Source organism: Podarcis erhardii (assembly GCF_964252035.2).
Source record: "Podarcis erhardii genome assembly, chromosome: 5".
NCBI lineage: Eukaryota > Metazoa > Chordata > Lepidosauria > Squamata > Lacertidae > Podarcis > Podarcis erhardii.
In genome coordinates, this window is record NC_138509.1 from 15,166,842 (window position 1) to 15,186,059 (window position 19,218).

Genomic DNA, 19,218 nt, shown 5'->3' on the forward strand with positions numbered 1-19,218 from the left:
TCAACAAGAGGAGAGTTAAAAGCAAAAAGAGAATCTGTACACCACATGGCAGACCCAAAGTGGACATACATCGAGTTAGGCCACGAAATTTTGATGTGTGAGTTCTAGTTTGGTCTGGAACAGAAGACAATGTGGAGGAGGGGGTGGGAACCAAGGGAGAGGCAACAGGAAAACACAGTGCTGCTTATTGGAATTTGCTTCCATCCCTGGGGGAAATGCAGGACAAAGGTTTAAGAAATAATAATAGTGAAAAGAGTAAGCTGTGTAGTTACACAGAACTTAACGGCTTTGTTCTGCATAACCCACTTTAAACAATGGAAATCACAAACCAAGAAAGGGCACTTCCTTACCTGTATCATATCAGACTCATAGAATTATAGAATCATAGAGTTGGAAGAGACCACAAGGGCCATCGAGTCCAACCCCCTGCCAAGCAGGAAACACCATCAGAGCACTCCTGACATATGCTTGTCAAGCCTCTGCTTAAAGACCTCCAAAGAAGGAGACTCCACCACACTCCTTGGCAGCAAATTCCACTGTCGAACAGCTCTTACTGTCAGGAAGTTCTTCCTAATGTTTAGGTGGAATCTTCTTTCTTGTAGTTTGGAACCATTGCTCCGTGTCCGCTTCCTTTTGGCCCTGTCAGAAATTATACCCCACCACCACACAGAAAGCAAGGAAGTATTTGCATGGTTCTAGAGCAGTTGGAGCTACCTTAAGGTGATAGGTATCACAAATTCCTCAATGCCTGGAAAAAAACCTATGCCCACAAGTGCTTGGAGAAGGGTGGGGGGCGGCGGGGGAATAGGAAGAGCAGCAAATGTCACAGACCATCACAGATTGTGAACAGGCTGCAAAATGCATTTAATTAATTCCCCACTCACCCCAAAACTCTTAACACGGAAATAAGTAGTCTGCGTTTATAGTGGGGCTAGAAAAATAGCTGGGTAGGAGAAGCAGTGGGAATAAACTTTCTATGCAACTACTGTGCACTGCAAAGAGATGCAAAGGACAGCCAGGAAGCCTGGTAATGCTAGCTTGAACACAATTGTGGAAATCTGCTCACATCCTGACCCTAATGAATGTTCCACAGTTCACATGCTTCACCCACACAGCCCCAGAAAAAAAAAATCCAGTTACTGGCCCAGCACTGCAGGAAGAGAAAAATTTGCTACTCATTTAAAGCAGCTCATGCAATAGAGGATGGTTGGGGGGAAGACTTTTATAAATTAATTTACAACACGGTGACAAGAGCAGACATCCCAAGCAGACAAGACAAGACAAAGATGCATGTTTATTCAGAGTTGTGGCCTGCAGGTGTCAGCCGACACACTGGAAATGCGGAGGTAGGATTCCCACAGATGAAGCACCACACACAGGCACAAGACATGGTTTAAGATGACTCCAAAAAAAACAAAAAACAAAAGCACAGGGCACAATACACAACTCAGCACAAGACGACAGCAGGGGCAACCCCAGGAAAACTCCTTGGGAGGTCCCTTTCGGGTAAAGAAATGTTTTTGCATCCATGCTCTGCAGATTCCCAGACATGGGACACATTGCCATCCACTCTTGACCCCTCTCAACCCTTCCCCATGTGATGTTAGGTCAGGTTCTGCTTTGAGAAACTATTTTAACCTTTAAAAATATATATATTAAAATGCTTACTCACAATTTTAGCATAGGGTTGAGTGACCCAGAGTTTGCAGACTCTGCTAAACTTGACGTCACGAAAGCATGTATGTGAAAAATTCTGTAGCCGCAATGAAAGCAAGAGCCCCAAATTTCTAATCTTTATGGTCCCTAAATCTGACTCATCTAAGAGAGTCTGATACAGGTTTCATTGAAAAAAATAATAATAGTATCTTTAATGATGCCTGAAGTTCTCTGCTGGTATCAATTTTGGGAACAGTTTCCCTTCCCGTATATATTATCTGGCGGGCTGATCATCCTGGTTTTAAACTAATGGGCAGAGAGAGAAAATGGGAAGCCTTCATGGTTGCAGAAATAACTTGGTGTATAATGACAAAACATTTTCCAAGCAGTCCTGGAGGGACTGATGAATTCCTCTGCCTTTTCCTCTGTTTAATGCATGGGAAATTATCAGTTAGTCTGCAAGCCTGAGTGCCAACAACAAAGGCAGGAGAAATAAACTTTGCCAGTGTCATAGCAAACCAGGGGGAAGGCCCCTTTTATGGGGCACCAGAGGCTGTCCCCCACTTCCTCTCATTTCCTTGCCTGCACACTCCTGGATCTTAGGAATCATCCCACCTAGGGCACATTGGCTAAAACATACAGTGAAATTGGGTAGTTACTTTTGCTAGGTAAAAGACCTGGTTCCTTTCTTGGAGTACTTATCACCAATCACTCACAAAAAGCACAACCCTAGTCCGCACCCACCGAACTCTGTGGCAGGAACACTGGATCGCGAGAAGTCTAAATTCTGCAATGTGATTTGTATTTTTATGCATATATATATATTGCATGAAACACCACACGCATAGTGCACCCAGAAACAAGCATGCAAATTAAGTAGAACAAATGGGGGTCTGTGAGGAACTTGTGGGGGAGTAGGTCACAGTGAGGATGACTTCCCTCCCCCTTCCTTCCGCCCCCCACCCTGCAAGTTCCTCAGCTGACAGGCATGAGGCCTCTGAAAGACTATTCCTATGTCCCAAGAAGCTCAAGGGATGTGGTCCCAGGCATTTTGAGGGCTCCATGGAGCCCAGCAGGCGAGGGGAGCCCAGGGAATCTGGCACTTCAGCCTGAAAGTCCTTAGGTCCACTTCTGCCCCTGTTTATGTGGAGGCTTGGCTTCAGCTCAGCAGATTCATTCCTTCTGAGCCTAAGGCAGTGTAATGGGTTTGGGGCTCAAGTTTGGCTGAACATTAATCCTTAGCTGGCTGAAGACTTGGGTCTGCACACTGCTCTCTGCTGTTGGGGATTTTGGTGGAAGAGGGTACAAACCTCAGATAGCATTAGTCCTGGAGGTGTAGGGAGTTTAACATGCATGTTGATGATCTCCTCCACTGTAAGAGGCCCTTTTCTTGTCCTGTTTGCTTCCCCCTTTGCATTCAAACCCACAGGTGCTCCAAACAGATGGTTCGGAACCACAATTTTTGAACTACAGAATGTAACTTTTCTAAGCTACAGAAAGCTATTGCTTGATACCCAATCGTGTGGATGAATTGCAAGAAAACCCTGCATCTCCTCTTCCTGTAATGTGACAGGCCACTTTGCTAGGAACAAGCTTCGTTATACAACAGCATCCCCACCCTTGCCAAGCCAGTTTGCTGGCATGTTTGGTCCCCTCACTCTAAGATACACTCACCTTCTGAAATCCCCTTCAAACAGCAGGCACTGGCAACCCCACATCCGACCAATCCCTGCCTCCAAATCTCATGTGCTGATTCATTGCAGGACTGGGTTAAGAACCCAACATGCATACTTTGTTAGTAGACTTAAAATCCATGTGGTTATGGTTCTTGGTTAGATGGATACCTTAGTACATGCCCATTTCTCAGCCAGCAAGCATGGATGGCTTCTCACTGGGTTCACAAACACTGGCATGCTGGTTTTAACTGGTTGTGGAGTTGGTGGAGGGTAGGCGGATAGGTAACTCTAGGTTCAGGCACTCAGGATATACGACTCATGCCACATACCTTGCTCAGCCAGGCCGGCAGCACTCATGGCGGCCGAAGCAGGGGCGGAGCTCTGCCTGCCAACTGATTGGACACAATCATTCAGTGGGAGGAGCCATAATGAAGCAAAAAGGCCCAACAGCAACGAGAGAGCAAGGTGCAAGTAAATTAGTTTTGAAAGGAAAAGTAGGAAGAAAGAAGGGATCGAAGAAGGGAAACACACTATTACAGGGGGTAAAAAAAGGTAATTGATTCCCCTTAAAACATTAAGATAGAACTACAGAATCCAGCACAGAGGGTTGGACATCAGGAACGGCGTTCAGAAAATGGCAGGATTTAGCTGTAAACAGTGTTTATAAAACAGGCTCTCAGATACAGAGTTCTGGGATGACAAAGTCAAAGAAGAGGGACATTAACATCAAAGAGGCAGTAATAAAGGGGGAGGAGTCGGAGGGTGCTAAACACTTGCATCCAAATGTCATTGCAACATCTTCTATTATGAAAGATCAAATTGTGAGAATTTCCCCCCAAAAAAACCACACACACAATCGGTACGTCTGGGTTCATAGACACCACAGCATCTTCAGCCACTGTGTGCCAAACATGTGTTCAGTAAAAAAAATAGTAAGTTCAGTAATAGGGAAATCAACATCCTTTGCACGGGAAGTACAGGCATGGTGTGAGCTGTAGTTTATTAGGAACGTTTTCCAGAGTAGCATTTCTCACAGCTCTCCAGAGTGGAAAGATGGTAGTTTGTCTCTTCAGCACTCAAGGTTCTTAAGCACCCCCTCCCAAACTGAAATGCACTGGGAGGGTCTGGATACTTCTCTTCCAAGAGTTCTGATACGCATTTACTGAGTTTTCCCATAGGCCTGGTTCACACAAAACAGTAAGGCAAATTCTGACTTACTAGGGCTGCACACTTTGCAGCCTCCTCAGTCCTTTTTACTGCTCCAATGTGCCGATTTAAGCCAAGGTTTTGCTTTGTGCGTTGTCCGAAACTAGGCTTGTGGTTAAGCTCTTTTCACCAACCACGAGCTGCAGCCAAGTTCTGTTCTTGGCTACAGCTTGTGGTTAGCGAGGAGACAGCTTAACCATGAGCTTGGGTTTGGATGACACATTAAGCCAAACCTTAGCTTAGCTCAGCGGGAGCAAAAAGGATCATGAAAGAGCCGAGCGGCTGTGAGCCCACACATCTGTGCAGCCATTGCAAGACATAGCATGCAGTATTAAAACCACCTTCCTAATAAAATGGTCAATGAGAAAAAAAAGTCAAGATGTGGTTAAACCACCCGGATGATATCAAACAAAACGGAAGAAGAAAGTATGCAATTCTACGCCGCCACTCAGAAAAGAGACCAACGGAGTATTTGGGTGTCTTAGTGGATCTTCAGGAAGGGCAAGTGTCCACCTAAAAGCAAGACAGGATAGTAAAACATGCCTGAGAACAGGGACTTATGGGGCGGGGGGGGGGGGGGAGAAGAGGATGTAGCAGCACCATTTTCTAAGTCAGAGCTTTCCGAACTTTTCATGTTGGTGACACACTTCTTAGACACGCATTGTTTCGTGACAGAGTAATTTAAGTTTAACTAGCAAACCGGAGGTTAAACTAACCCCTTTCCAGCTAACCCCGGGAAACTAACCCCGGGAAGAGTGTGGGGTGCATTTGCGTAACACACCTACACGCTGCAGCCGACACACTAACATGTCGCAACACACAGTTTGGAAAGCTCTGTTCTAAGTGAGGCAGGCAACCCCCCCCCCCCCGGCAGTCTTCTCGTTAAGTTATAGGAGACCTCATTCTTCCCCAAAGTGAAAACTAAGCAGATAAGCTCTTCGGGAACCCGCTGAGAAGAAGACTACAGCATTAATACAATGCATTTCAAGTATTCAAGGCACTTCCCAGATGTTATCTCAGTGATCCTTACAAAAGCCATGTAAAATCAGGAAGTATTAGCTCCTTGAGTGCAAAGGATTGAATTGTGCCTGAGGGCATCTAGTGAGTTTGTGGCTGAGGTGGGATTTGAAATGGGGAACCTGGTGCCCACATCTCAAGATCTCAGCTACTCTATACCAGTCTGCAAAAGGAAGAGATATATAGAGAATGGATAGCAGGTTCAGTAAATTAAGACTAGTCACCTTCCCAAATCTAATCCTTCTGCCTTGCATATTCAGAAGACTAATGAGTTAGTCAATAGTTCGTTCGCTATCTTGCCCAACATTTTATATCTGCATTTATTTGAGTGCATGCGCGCGCGCTCTCTCTCTCTCTCTCTCTCTCTCACACACACACACACACACACAAATTCAGTGTCATGGGTCCAGTCTCACGGGTGGTTCACGTTTGCAGATTAATTACTCGAAGACTGGAGCATCAAGAAATCACAGAATCGCAGAGTTGGAAGGGACCCCAAGCCCAATCTAGTCGAACCCCCTGCAATGCAGAAATCTCAGCTAAAGCATCCATGACAGGTGGCCATCTGAATCTTGAGCCAGTCTTTAGGTGTGACTGAGATGACCCTTGAGCCTATTTAATCAAGTGAGGGCAAGAAGCAGCACCCTCATTCTGATTTGGCCGCCATATAACCACCATATTCCATTGGCTGCATGATGAGGTGACACTGTTGCAATGCCCAGGCTGGCTAGGATCTCTTTCATTCTCCGCTCTATGAAAGCGCTAAAGTTTCAGATCAGAGGGAGAAGTACTGGTGAATGGGTGGCCAATAGTTTAGAACCAAAATACATGGTTTGAAATACAAAAGAGGGATTGGGGGAAAGGGGAGGGAGAAGAGAGAAGGGTTTCACACAAAATACTTGCTTAAATTACTGCTGCTGCTATTATTACTACTACTACTACTACTACTACTATTCTGGGAGGTTTTTAACACTTGATATTTTTATTATGTTTTTAGATATGCTTTAAGCCAGATGGGCAGGGTATAAATATCATTATTATTACTATTAACTTGTTGAGTGGGTGCGTGTGCACACACACACACAAACATGGGTGGCATCCAACTGTGTCCACTCACGAGCAAATAAGACTTTCCCTTGCGCAATGGGACCTGCCCTTCCTCTCCACCTGAGAACACACCCAGAATCTGCTCTGGAGGGGGACTGCTGTACTTTTCACTCTATAGGACGCACCGGACCATAGGAGGGGGAGAACAGGGAAAAAAAAAATCTCCCCCTCTCTGCTCAGCGCCCCTTCAGCGAAGCGGCAGGAGAAACGGAGCCCCTTCCAGCTCTCACTCTCTGCGCAGCACCCCTTCAGCTTCCCCCGACCCCAGAACGGGTTGGGGAGCGGCAGTCCCTTCTCCCTCCTGGGGAAAGGCCCGCAAGAGCCACGCAAAGCTTGTGTGCGGCTCTTGGGGGCTTTTCCTGCCTGCCCCCCCCTGCATTCGCTCCATAGGACGCACAGACTTTCCCCCTTAGTTTTTAAGAGGGGGAAAAGTGCGTCCTATGGAGCGAAAAATACGGTTATTTATTTATTTATTGGAGCTGGGGTTGGTGAGGGGCTGTACCAGGGAGAAGATGATGATTAGGTCCACTTGAGTGACACTGAATATCATAAAAGTGAAGCAAGGTTTTGTGAAACCTTTTCTCTCCCCTCTGCATTATCATTAACGAACACCCAGCACCAAAGTAATTTGAACCAAGGTGTGGTGCCCAGAAACTATGCTCGGGGGGAGCCTCAGTCAGCCTTGCCTCCATTAAATATATTTGTATGACACATACATCTACAAATGTATTTGTCACATCCACATTTCACAACTGTACCTCTAGAAAACCATTTCAGGTATGGTCTGTTGTGCATATTGCATATGTACCATACCTCATGCTGCACATATAAAGGTAAAGGTAAAGGTACCCCTGCCCGTACGGGCCAGTCGTGTCCGACTCTAGGGTTGTGCGCCCATCTCACTTAAGAGGCTGGGGGCCAGCGCTGTCCGGAGACACTTTCGGGTCACGTGGCCAGCGTGACAAAGCTGCATCTGGCGAGCCAGTGCAGCACACAGAAATGCCGTTTACCTTCCCGCCAGTAAGCGGTCCCTATTTATCTACTTGCACCCGGGGGTGCTTTCGAACTGCTAGGTTGGCAGGCGCTGGGACCGAGCAACGGGAGTGCACCCTGCCGTGGGGATTCGAACCGCCGACCTTTTGATCAGCAACTCCTAGGCACTGAGGGTTTTACCCACAGCGCCACCCACGTCCCACATATAATGAATGGTAAAAACAACGCGATGAAGGGAAAGTACTTGGAAGCAATACTGGTACCCATGGTCAACAGCTGTATTATGGTACTGAACTTTTATGAAGGATCTAAAGATGGTTATCACCTCCCTCCCACTGTGCTAACCTCTGAGCTGTTGGTTCTAATCCTTTGCCAGTCTGGTGCCAGCCAGATGTTTTAGGCTACAACTCCCACCACAGCCCCAGTCGGAAACATCTGGAGGGTACCAAGTTGGGGAAAGCTTTTCAATACTAGTTCAAGGACCATAAATATCTTTGAAGCCACAAAGGCTACTTCTAGAGAAGAGTCATCAACGCTTTAAACAGAGCTGTGTTTTCTCCGAACGTAACTAAATTCAGGGGTGGGAACTTGCTTTTTAAAAAGACAAAACAGGAAAAAATCTTTAATTCTCAGGAAGTTGTATTGTACAACCACTGTGGCTTGCAGACTAGGGAGAGATCGATGAATCACAGAATTGTAGAGTTGGAAGGGACCCAGTCCAACCTCCAGCAGTGCAGGAATCTTTTGCCCAACATGGCGCTTGAACCCATGGACCTGAGATGAGAAGTCTCATGCTCTACCAGCTGAGATGGGGGCAAAGACCAACACCTCAAAGCTTGCTCCAGGTGAATACCCCACCGCACGCTCCTCAAAACAAGACAGTTGACCACCAAATGCCCTGTGAGGATAATTTCGGGGGGGGGGGAGGCAACTAATACATCAGTCTGCTCCAGTTGAACTGTGCCACATTTCAGGCTGTCTACCACCAGTTGCCCTATGGGAAGGATTCTGACACACTGTTATATTTTATTATTTCTTGGAAGGAATTCTATCCTGAATTGCAATAAACTGTAAACAACTGCAATGAATTGTAATAAAATAAACAATTGCAGTAAATTGTAATGAAATAAATTTTCTGCTCTCCAGCAGAATCATGGCTTATGCACAGCCCTGGCACTAAATGAAACATAGTTCCTGCAAATTCTACTTGATTACTTTCAAATATATGTATGTAGAAACTCCAGTTTTCACTGAGAAATATCAGACACGCTTAGGATATCCAATAACCAAAGTACATGAGCACTTAATGAAAAAACTCTACAGTCAGCATGGGGGGCGGGGCGGGAATGCTATGCTTGATCGTTTCTTCAGCTTGTATGGATGAAGTCACAGAAATAAGGATTTGTCAGGATTCTGTGTCGTGAAGGTAAAACAGGACAAAAACAGCTGTCATTTCAAAATCCAAGAGACCCAAGAGACAACAACTGGAGACAGGCAAGAAAAAATAAATAGCAGTTAACCTGTAGATTTATCCTTTGGTGCGGTGGTTAAAATAGCTCCTGCTTTAGTATCTCAGTTTGGCCAGACTGATTAAATCCACATATATGGCTCCAAGCCAAATCAAAGCAGTAATCAGAAGCCGAATTCTAAAAGCAAGCCCCTTCTGTATTCATCTGCTGGAGGGGGTCAAGAGAGCCCTGTGGTGTCTCAATGGCAGCACTGTCTCTGTTCTGCAAAAACTAAGTGCTGATCTGTATATATACACACACACAGAGCGCAGAACGAAGTGGAAACCAAGTGGTACAGTCCCACAGCGGAACTGTAGCTTTCTGAAAAAGGGCTGTGCTCCCTCGTTTTCTGGGGGTTCACATGCCAGTGGCGGGCAGGGACAGAGGCAAAAATGGGAGGAGCAATGGAGGAAGCTTTTACCCTTGTACAGTGGACTGCATTCCATACCAAAGTCAGAGGTCTCTACACACACTCCTCTCATTCCATCCACTTACACATATATTGAATTTGACAGCAAACCATGGTCACGTATTCTGAACCAGTTCAACAGCACTTGCATCCCACAGCAGGTCCTGAGTACAAAAGCTACGGGTGGGGCAAGAGGCAAAAGAGGGTGGTCCTGTTAGGTTTATCAGGACAACAAAGCATGTTTGGCTTTGCTGGCTTCTGAAGGTTGTAAGCAAAGCACGAAGCACTTGCAATTGAAGCTGCAACATGCTAGAGAATGTGTTCAGAAAGGACTCGTACCGGTGTCCTACATGCTAGGTAATGAAATTCCTACTGATTTATTGTCTAAGGTTGTTCCGAAGGATCAACACTGTACCTATGTACAGAAATTGGGTTTGTACTGAGATTGTACTGACACGCTGCCCAGTGGTGTTCACAGAAAGGGGAAGGATGTTAGTTTCTGTTCTTATCACTGTGCAGCTGCTTGGAGTCACAGGACTCTGTTTACATTCCAGAGACCTTCCAGGCTGTTGGAAGTCTCACGGGGAAGGAGACAGGATGTGACGTTAGTGGTTTCCTGTTTCCTTTGTTCCTTTGTTCAGTTGCTCTCTGCTTTCATAGAGAGAGGATGTATTTTCTATCTCCGTAGCTTAGAAATAAAACTCTTTACAATGTAGCCCAAACCTCTTATCTCTTTCCTGTGCTGGAAACTCTGCTGGAGAATGTGCCTTGGAGCCTTATCAAAGGCTCAGGTCATTAAACACGTCGGGAGGCGATTCCGAAGACTCGGGGGAAGAAAATGAGCTTTATCAGCTTGGCTGAGCGGAGATCCCGACAGGTCCAACAAATACAAAAATTTAACTTTCTGCAGCGGGCTGGTTGCTACACAAGCTCATGTACCCTTTCTCCATTGTCCTTCCAGGCAGGCAAGAGGCATTATCAGAGCTTAAAGGATGCGTTCCACCTAGGCAGAAGCGCTCTGGAAGGGTGTAGAGCAGGGTCACTGATGGGAGCAACCTGGCGAGAGTCTCAAAGGCCAGACAGATAGCACTGGAGGGACGCATTCAGCCCCTTAGCCTGAGGCTTCCCACCCCACATTTTGGAATGTTCCCCCAACGCCCCCCCAATACTTCCACCAGCAAGCAAGCAAAAAAAAAAAAAAAAAAAAAAAAAGGAAAAGAAAAGAAAAGAAAAGAAACAAAAAAATAGAGGACACCCGAAAGAAAAGTTATTGTGTTATTATGCTACTTTTATTACTATGCTCTGTATTCTTTTTTATTATGCTCCCTAAACTATGTTCTCAGTGTTGTACACTGCCCTGGGATCTTTGGATAAAGAGTGGTATATAAATCAAATAAATAATAATAGTTATTGTTTGCTGCATTGTTTGATATTTCTACATACTGGGCTTTTGTTACAGACAGAAACAAACAAAAAATAAGATCCACTACTACTGTCCACCCTATCACAAAGCAGCATAAAAAGGCCCAAAAGGATGAGCTGTTGGAGCAAAACCAAATATTTTTTTTATCTATTTTAAATATCTGTGTAGGAATTTGCCATCTTTTTTGCCCCTAGTTTCTCTCTATCATATCTTCAAGACAGCAAAGACTTTGTCTCTTGTGAGCCAAACTTCCACGTAGTGCGGAACTGTAGAACTGACTCGGACAGGAAATGGACTGATTCGGCCATCCATAGTTCAGTAACTAGTGTAAAAGTAGGACAACCTGCCTGACCAACCCACACAGTAAACCAGAGGAGAGTCTCCTGTTAAAGGATGGCCAGACACTGCAGATTTTGCTACAGGTCCTACTTAGAAATAACCAATTCCCTTTGTGCGAAGTCCAATAGTTCTTCAGGTCAAGGATTCAATTAAGCTTTGCAGGATATCCAGCTTTGCAATTAAAGCTGCCCTTCTAATCCTCTTGCTTTGGTGTCTAGCAGGTTCTTCCAACTAGACAAGAGCATACCAAAAACAAACACCCTCAACACATTTGCTGCTGGAAATACCAATTTAAACTCTGTTGCCATGTTAACCCAATATGAAGACGCTTTAGGCAAGACTACAACATGACAAATAGCAATCCTTTGAGCTACAGCACCAGCACTGTTGCAAGATCAACTAGAGCCAGGGCTTTTTCGGCTGTGGCTCCGACCTGGTGGAACACTCTGTCACAAGAGACTAGGGCCCTGCGGGACTTGACATCTTTCCGCAGGGCCTGCAAGACAGAGCTGTTCCGCCAGGCCTTTGTTCTGCCAGGGCACAGCCTGACTCCCTCCCTCGGCAATCTTCGCGGAGCTCTGGCCCAATGGTGGCCAGTGGCTTGAAGTTAATTAATTTTATAATGAATGATTTTAGAGTGTTGTTTGTGCTGCACTTTTGTACTGTTTTATTGTTGTTAGCCGCCCTGAGCCTGGCTTCAGCTGGGGAGGGCGGGATATAAATAAAATTTATTATTATTATTATTATCAAGCCAGAATGAGCGGTTTTCGCACTTCCAGCTTGAAATACAGAGGGATAGAAAGGGGTCTGAAACTGAGGGGAGTTGGTAAGTTGGGAGGCTTGGCAAATGGGTGGCGAGCAGTAGCACTCTTTGTTTTGCAACCCCAAAGCTCTTGGTGACGTTCACCATCCCCTCTCCCAATAATGCCCTAGATGAAGCATCATTCTCGAGCATTTGGGGAGGGGCTGTGGTTGCTTCAAAAGGTACCCATCATTTTACTCCCTTGACTGGCTTGGGTCATCATGGGCTCCATGGCAACCACACATCTGTTCCAAACTGTCACAGGGCAGGGCACACCCATGATTTAGCATTAACCTCAGGGTATGCGTGAGTAGTCTGAATTTTTTGAGGGTGTGTGAATTAACCCTGTTGTCATGGTCAGACGTTTGGTGAAGTTAAGCTTAAGTTTTGTGAAGTTAAGCTGGTACACTACCTACATCAACATTGTTGTTGTTGTTACTACTACTACTACTACCCCACCTATCTGGCTGTATTGCATTGGACTACCGTAATATGGGGACGTGGGTGGCGCTGTGGGTAAAAGCCTCAGCTCCTAGGGCTTGCCGATCGAAAGGTCGGCGGTTCGAATCCCCGCGGCGGGGTGCGCTCCCGCTGCTCGGTCCCAGCGCCTGCCAACCTAGCAGTTCGAAAGCACCCCCGGGTGCAAGTAGATAAATAGGGACCGCTTACTGGCGGGAAGGTAAACAGCGTTCCATGTGCTGCGCTGGCTCGCCAGATGCAGCTTTGTCACGCTGGCCACGTGACCCGGAAGTGTCTCCGGACAGCGCTGGCCCTCGGCCTCTTGAGTGAGATGGGCGCACCAACCCCAGAGTCTGTCAAGACTGGCCCGTACGGGCAGGGGTACCTTTACCGTAATATGACCTACGTGGACCCTCCCTTGATGGAGAATGCTGTGGCCAAGTTGAATGGAGGCCGTGTTCTTAACATACAAATACCTGAACAACTGGGGACCACTTTATCTTTCATGTTGTTACTGATAACGATTAAAAAATGTTTAGGGGTACTCTCATTTTCCTACTCATATTGAAATACTGCCCCTCAATGAGGCCAAACTTAGATTCACAGATGTTTAGAGGTATGCGTCCCCCCCAGAAAAAAGCACTGATGATGATGAGGTACAGGACCCCTGGACAGTTAAGTCCAGTCAAAGACGACTATGGGGTTGCGGTGCTCATCTCTCTTTCAGGCCAAGGCAGCTGGCGTTTGTCCGCAGACAGCTTTCTGGGTCATGTGGCCAGCACGACTAAACCACTTCTGGCACACGGAGGACTGTGACTGGTGGCAGAGCGCATGAAAATGCCGTTTACCTTCTCATTGCAGTGGTACCTATTTATCTACTTGCACTGGTGTGCTTTTGAACTGCCAGGTTAGCAGAAGCTGGGACAGAACCACGGGAGCTCACCCCATTGCGAAATAACCCCTGAAAGACCACCTCCCCCTGTAAGATCTGGAGGGTCACTTAGACCACCTGGGGAAATTCTACCTGTAGCACTGCACTGCACCCTACAGAAGATCCTATGGCACTGACGCATGCCAATCTTAGTGGCATGCGTTAAAGGTCTGCCGTAAGTTAAATTGTCTAAAATTACAAAGTTTGGTGTGGCTGATATCCAAGTTATATCTTGTTTTCCTACGGTCAATAAAGGGCAATGATGAACTCTCAAATTATTCTCTATGTTGTTAATGATCTCCCAGATCTGTTCAATCAGATTTGCCATTTCCAGGCAGATTCCAGAACTTGCTCAGTCACTCTTTTAATGCTGGAAGATTGTGGGCTGCACCATCTGCTAGTTAATAAACCAGTTTTCATCTAAGCTTTTTGTGTGTGCACCCATTCATTTCTGTTGGGTGTCCCAGACCTTTTACATTCCAGGAATTTATGTTAACCTTCCTGGCTGGCAGCTTTTTCAGCATGGCAGAGATAAAATTAAAGAACCATGGCAATTAACTGGGTAAGGCTTGGTTGCTAGTTCACCAAGAGAGTGACCATGAGTAAAAGGTTAAAGAAGGGAGCTGTAGATGTCATGGAAGAAAAGAACTGGAACACAAAGAATTCTGAGTTTCCCCTGAAACAATGCACACTTGTGTTCATTCACTAGTGTCAGGCGAGGGCTTCAAAGGAATCCACTGACCCATGTGGACACGGAACTTAAAATATATCGAGAAAAACATAAAGAAAAACATTAAAGCAAAAACCTTCCCTGTAGTCTCTTTAACAACAGCAGTTTGTTGCTTCCCCAATAAGGTAGTAGTCAGTTGCCTGAGATAAGAACTTATTGGTCAAAGAATATTAATTTGCAGAGCCTTTTTCTATACAGACGCTAGATGGAGCTATCCGCCTTCTTCCCAAGAAAGAAAATTAAGGCAGTTAGAAGAAGGATCTCCTGTCTCGGAAATTTCTCTTGCAAAGCAGCTGGAGGGGGCTCTGAACTGGATCAAGACTGAAAGGGAGAAGTTGTCATATCCCCTCCCACAAGGCCCTCTGGCCCTACCTTGGGGGAAAACAGAAATGTTAAAGATTCCATGTTTGGAAAATAAGTATTTTAAAGCACTCTGTGCCAAATGTTCTATACAAATGGAAAGATGGATCAGTAACTTGTTTTGGAATGGTTTTTCCCTTGGTCTCCCTGGGCTGAGAAGATTCTTCCCACTCATATTCTATGCATAAAGCATAACAGGGGGAAAATGTGTACAATCCCCAAACAGATATAATTAAGACCCATTTAAACAACCAGAACAGAATGAAATGTTGTACACGCACTTCAACCATACCTAAGATTAGCAACTGTGTGTTTAACACTCTATGTAAGTGACACAGCCCCCATCTTGGTGGGTTTGCAGTCAGAAGATGTAAGCCCCACTGAGCTTAATGGGGCTTGAGTATACTTAGCTGTTTCTTGTTATAGGACTGCCTCTTAGACATTCAATCAACACAGTGAATCTTACAATTACCATTCTATGCTCATAATAATTTGAAGATTGCAATCACCGGATAATGCACTTTAAAACGTGTATACCTACCAATGTAAACTCAGCCCTCAAATGCAGGCAGCTTGAGTCATACTAGACAATATTCCAATTGGTGAAGACAATATTCCAATTGGCGTTAGGGGGGGGAGACACCACGTTCAAATATCTGAAGAACCCCTTGGTTCATGTGTTTTCTTCTGTGGAGGCAAGAATTTAGACCTGAAACCCTCTCCCTATTCTCCCTGCACACAGATGTAAGATCATGAACATATTAACCAAGCAGCAATATTTCCCAGTTCAGGTGTTGCTTTCTACATACAGAGCTCTACAGCAGGGTTGGGGAACCTCAGGCCCAGGAGTCAAATATGGAGCCTCAGGACTTCTCCTCAAGCCATACTGCCTCTCCCCAGGGCACAGCCCTCATCCTACACTCTCCAGGGCTTTTGAATGGCTAGAATGCCTCATTGAACTGTGATAATGCTTCTTGCTTGCCTGGATGGAGGCTGTAGAGATGTTTGTTTTCTTCTTTTTCTTTTTCTTCTTACTCCACCTACTTTTGCCTCTGGCCCCTACCCAACCCTGGCACGCTGCTCACCAGGAATAAAGCTCTCAGGCTGGAAATTATTACCACTATTATTTATTAGTATTATTTGTTAAATCTGTACACTGCCCTTCATACAGCCGATCTCAGGGTGGTTCACAGCATTAAACGTTTCCCACGATGAGTTTAAGATTTAAAAGCAGGTGGTAACCCTGTTTTTCTTGCCACAGCTAAGAAGATCTTGTTCCCACAAATATCTCCCTACAAAAAAACACACCCCTAAACAAAGTGAGAAGTTGTAGGGTGGGAAGTTTGCGACTTCTCTCTCTTTCTATAAGTATTTGTTGGAAATTAGCTCTGTGAAGCTAACTATTAACATTATGTATTTTTCAATTACAAGCAATGCTAAAGATTAAAGCTGCAACAACCACCTCAGTTGTAGCTTCTGTATTCTAAAGGCACGATGTAGCCAAATGGTACACATGAAATAATAAAATAATAATATTTGGTTTTTTTTAAATAATATTTATTACTTTTAAACACTACAAAAAAGAAAAGAAAAAAGAAAAGACAAAGAAAAAAAAGACAATAAAATACAATATAAAAACATTACACAACACTAACACAATAAGCTAAACAAAACAAAAACAATTTAACACACATCATACAATTTCAATGTCATATCTTTCATTTACTTGTTTCAACGACCTCCTCACACCTCCCTTTTTGTATTCCACTTCTGTTAATTGTTTCAGCAATTCCTTTCCATCTTTCTCTGTTTTCTGCCCTATATTTATCTTAACATATTCTAACCTTATTTTTCCCTAATACTCTAATAATCTATCTATACTTAATTTCTTAAAACATTTCTACTAAAGCCATATAACTTCATTCCAACATTTTTCCAACATTCATCAATTTTACAATATTTCTATAAATAGTCTTTAAACTTTTTCCAATCTTCTTCCACCGTCTCTTCTCCCTGGTCTCGGATTCTGCCAGTCATTTCCGCCAATTCCATATAGTTCATCAACCTGGTAATCTTCTGTCCGATGCTCTTAACTCTTTTCCAAGTCCCTTCTGCAAGTCTTCTTCGTATTTATACATGCAGCTTACTTTGTCTTCTACTGATCTTATTTTTATTTTCCTACCTTTGAGGCTGAAGAGTAGATCTCGGGGAAACTCCCACCTAGAGATGATTTTATTCCTTCTCAACAGGGCAACCAAATCTCCGTAGTTAAACCCAAAATCCAAAAGATAATTCGGGACGTCTTTCAAAATTTCCACTATTGACTGTTGTTCTTCTAGGTTCTTCTGGTAGTTCCAACAGTCTCTTATTTTCTTATTCTCTTTTTTCCCTCCTCTTCCAAGTCTGAAGGCCCTCACAATTTTAATCTCTTCTTGACCCAAGTCCAGGTCCCAAAAATCAACAAATTCCTGTGTGATGAAATCCATCAAACTCTCCTTCTCCAGTTCAAGTAGGGCTCTAATCCTCAAAATCTGATTTTCTTTAAATTCAGTCGTAGAAGGCATTGACTTATGGTCATCAAATTGCATCTGTAAGGCTGGGACTCTCTCTCTCTCCAACTGTGTTACTTTAGGTTCAACGGCAACAACTTTCTCCCTAGCCTTCTCCGCAGTTTGCCATGTCAAAGTAGATTCCTGTATCAATTTCTGAATAGTTTCTGTATTGATGTTCACTTTTTGTCCCAAATTATCAATTTTGGTAGTTACCACATCCACCTTCTTGTTAAGCTGTTCCAGTGAGTTACTTATCTTACTTAATGCGACCGCTAAGGCCTCTTCTATCGACATTCTTAACCGATTCTAGGTCAGTCCCAGAGTCTCACAGCTTTTTATCTTGCAGCTGCAAATTCCCCCAGATCAACTCTTGTAACAGTTTCAAAAGCTTCCTCTAGAGGGAAACAGTTTCTATTTGTATTAGTCCTTTTAGGCACAGTTCAAACAATAAAGTTAGTTTCAATTTTCAGTTACTTTTACTCCGGCAACAGCTATGCGGCTTCGCTCCGTGGAAAAAGCAATCAATTCGAAGCACCGCGCCGCTCACCCCATGTCGCTCTGGATCCCCGAAACTGGGTTTCCCCGCGAGTAGGGGAGGCGCAAAAGGTGCCAGCCGAATCCCACGTTCACAGGCTTCACCTGCCTGTGATTTTTAGTGGGTTTCCGCCTTTGCCGTGGCGGCCAGACCCGGATTTCCACGAAGCAAATTCCTCCCGATCAGAGGAATTCCGCCATTACTGGAGGCGCCAACCCGAAAGTCCTAAAATAATAATATTTGCACCCCACCCCATCTAGCTGGGTTGCCCCAGCCGCCCTGGGTGGCTCCCAGTATATACAAAAACTTAATAAAACATTAAAAATTCCATATATAGGGCTGCCTTCAGATGTCTTCTAAAGGTTGTATAGTTACTTTAAAAAAAGCACGTAGCCATCCTCAAAAATAGTACAGGCGGCAACTATTTTAGGCACGTCCAATTGGCGCGTGGTTGCCAATGTGCGGGTCCTTTTGGACCCAGAAGAGGGCAGAACTGGGACGTAATGGGGGCAGGATGTAACAGGGCAGGGGGCACTTATGCATGCTCCGCTGATGTACACAGGGGCCGGGAACGGAACCCCTGTACGAAATGGTTGCCACCTGCAATTCCAAAGGAAAGCAAAACTCCCTTTTTAAAAAGAGAGAGAAAAGGCTAGGATTCTAGCCCAACCACGCCTGCCTGCCCGCCCCCCTGGCAAGCCACCGATGCACACCAAAAGTAAACATATATAAATCCCCCGTAGGGGCAAGATTGTTTCCTGAAATAAATCACATAAAAATGAGCAGCAGCAGCACAAAAGGAAGGCATTCTCTGCTTTATTAGCAGACGCAGTCTGCTTTATTAGCAGACGCACCTCCCAGCAATATATATAAATAATAGAAGTTAACAGTCAAGGAAACGTTTTAGGAGAAAAAAGGACATGATTCCATTCCCCCACCCCACCTAAATGAGCCACATTTCTTGGATAAGAGAAAGGCACAGGAAGAGGGGAGGAATCACAAAGTGACATATTATGGCCCAAGACCGTCCGCCCCCATCTTCCAGACACATGCAAAGACTACTCACATGAGAAAGGCACTATTAGGGTAGAAACGAACTTGGTGATTATAAAAAAGCAAATTCAACTGGGTTTTTTTAAAAAAATGGGAAATCCCCCTTTATGTAAATTCCCATTTTCTGAGGGGTATTATCATATCTGGGATAGCACCAGCTCTTGGCTACAGGCATTGTCAAGGCTGCTGGGATATCAAGGAGGGTGGGAGCTACCGAACTTTCACAACTTTTACCTGCTTGCTAGGCAGGGCCAGCGTGAAGATTGTCTCCCCACTGCAACACTTAGGACACTGTGACTTTAATACAGAGCAGAGTGAGCCCTGTTTCTGGCTGTGAACTAAAAACCTGTTTCAAAACACATCAGAAGGAAACAGGCAACAGCCTGAGTGCTTTAGGACTCTCTGCAATGGGATTTGCGGGACCAACCACTCCATTTCTTCCAGTAATGCATCTTGTCCTCG

General features: G+C 44.9%; 1 protein-coding gene across 19 annotated transcripts in view; it reads right to left on the reverse strand.

Moving 5' to 3' along the window:
- CAMK2G (calcium/calmodulin dependent protein kinase II gamma) overlaps window positions 1-19,218 on the reverse strand; it is a 161,630-nt gene that overhangs the window by 39,518 nt on the left and 102,894 nt on the right. For 10 of the 19 annotated variants that reach the window (XM_081864311.1, XM_081864314.1, XM_081864316.1 and 7 more), the window contains exon 13: window positions 3,662-3,724. The exons of the other annotated variants lie outside the window; for them this stretch is intronic. In XM_081864311.1, the coding sequence (XP_081720437.1) occupies window positions 3,662-3,724 (63 nt within the window). The remainder of the gene's footprint in view (window positions 1-3,661; window positions 3,725-19,218) is intronic. 19 annotated transcript variants of the gene reach the window in all.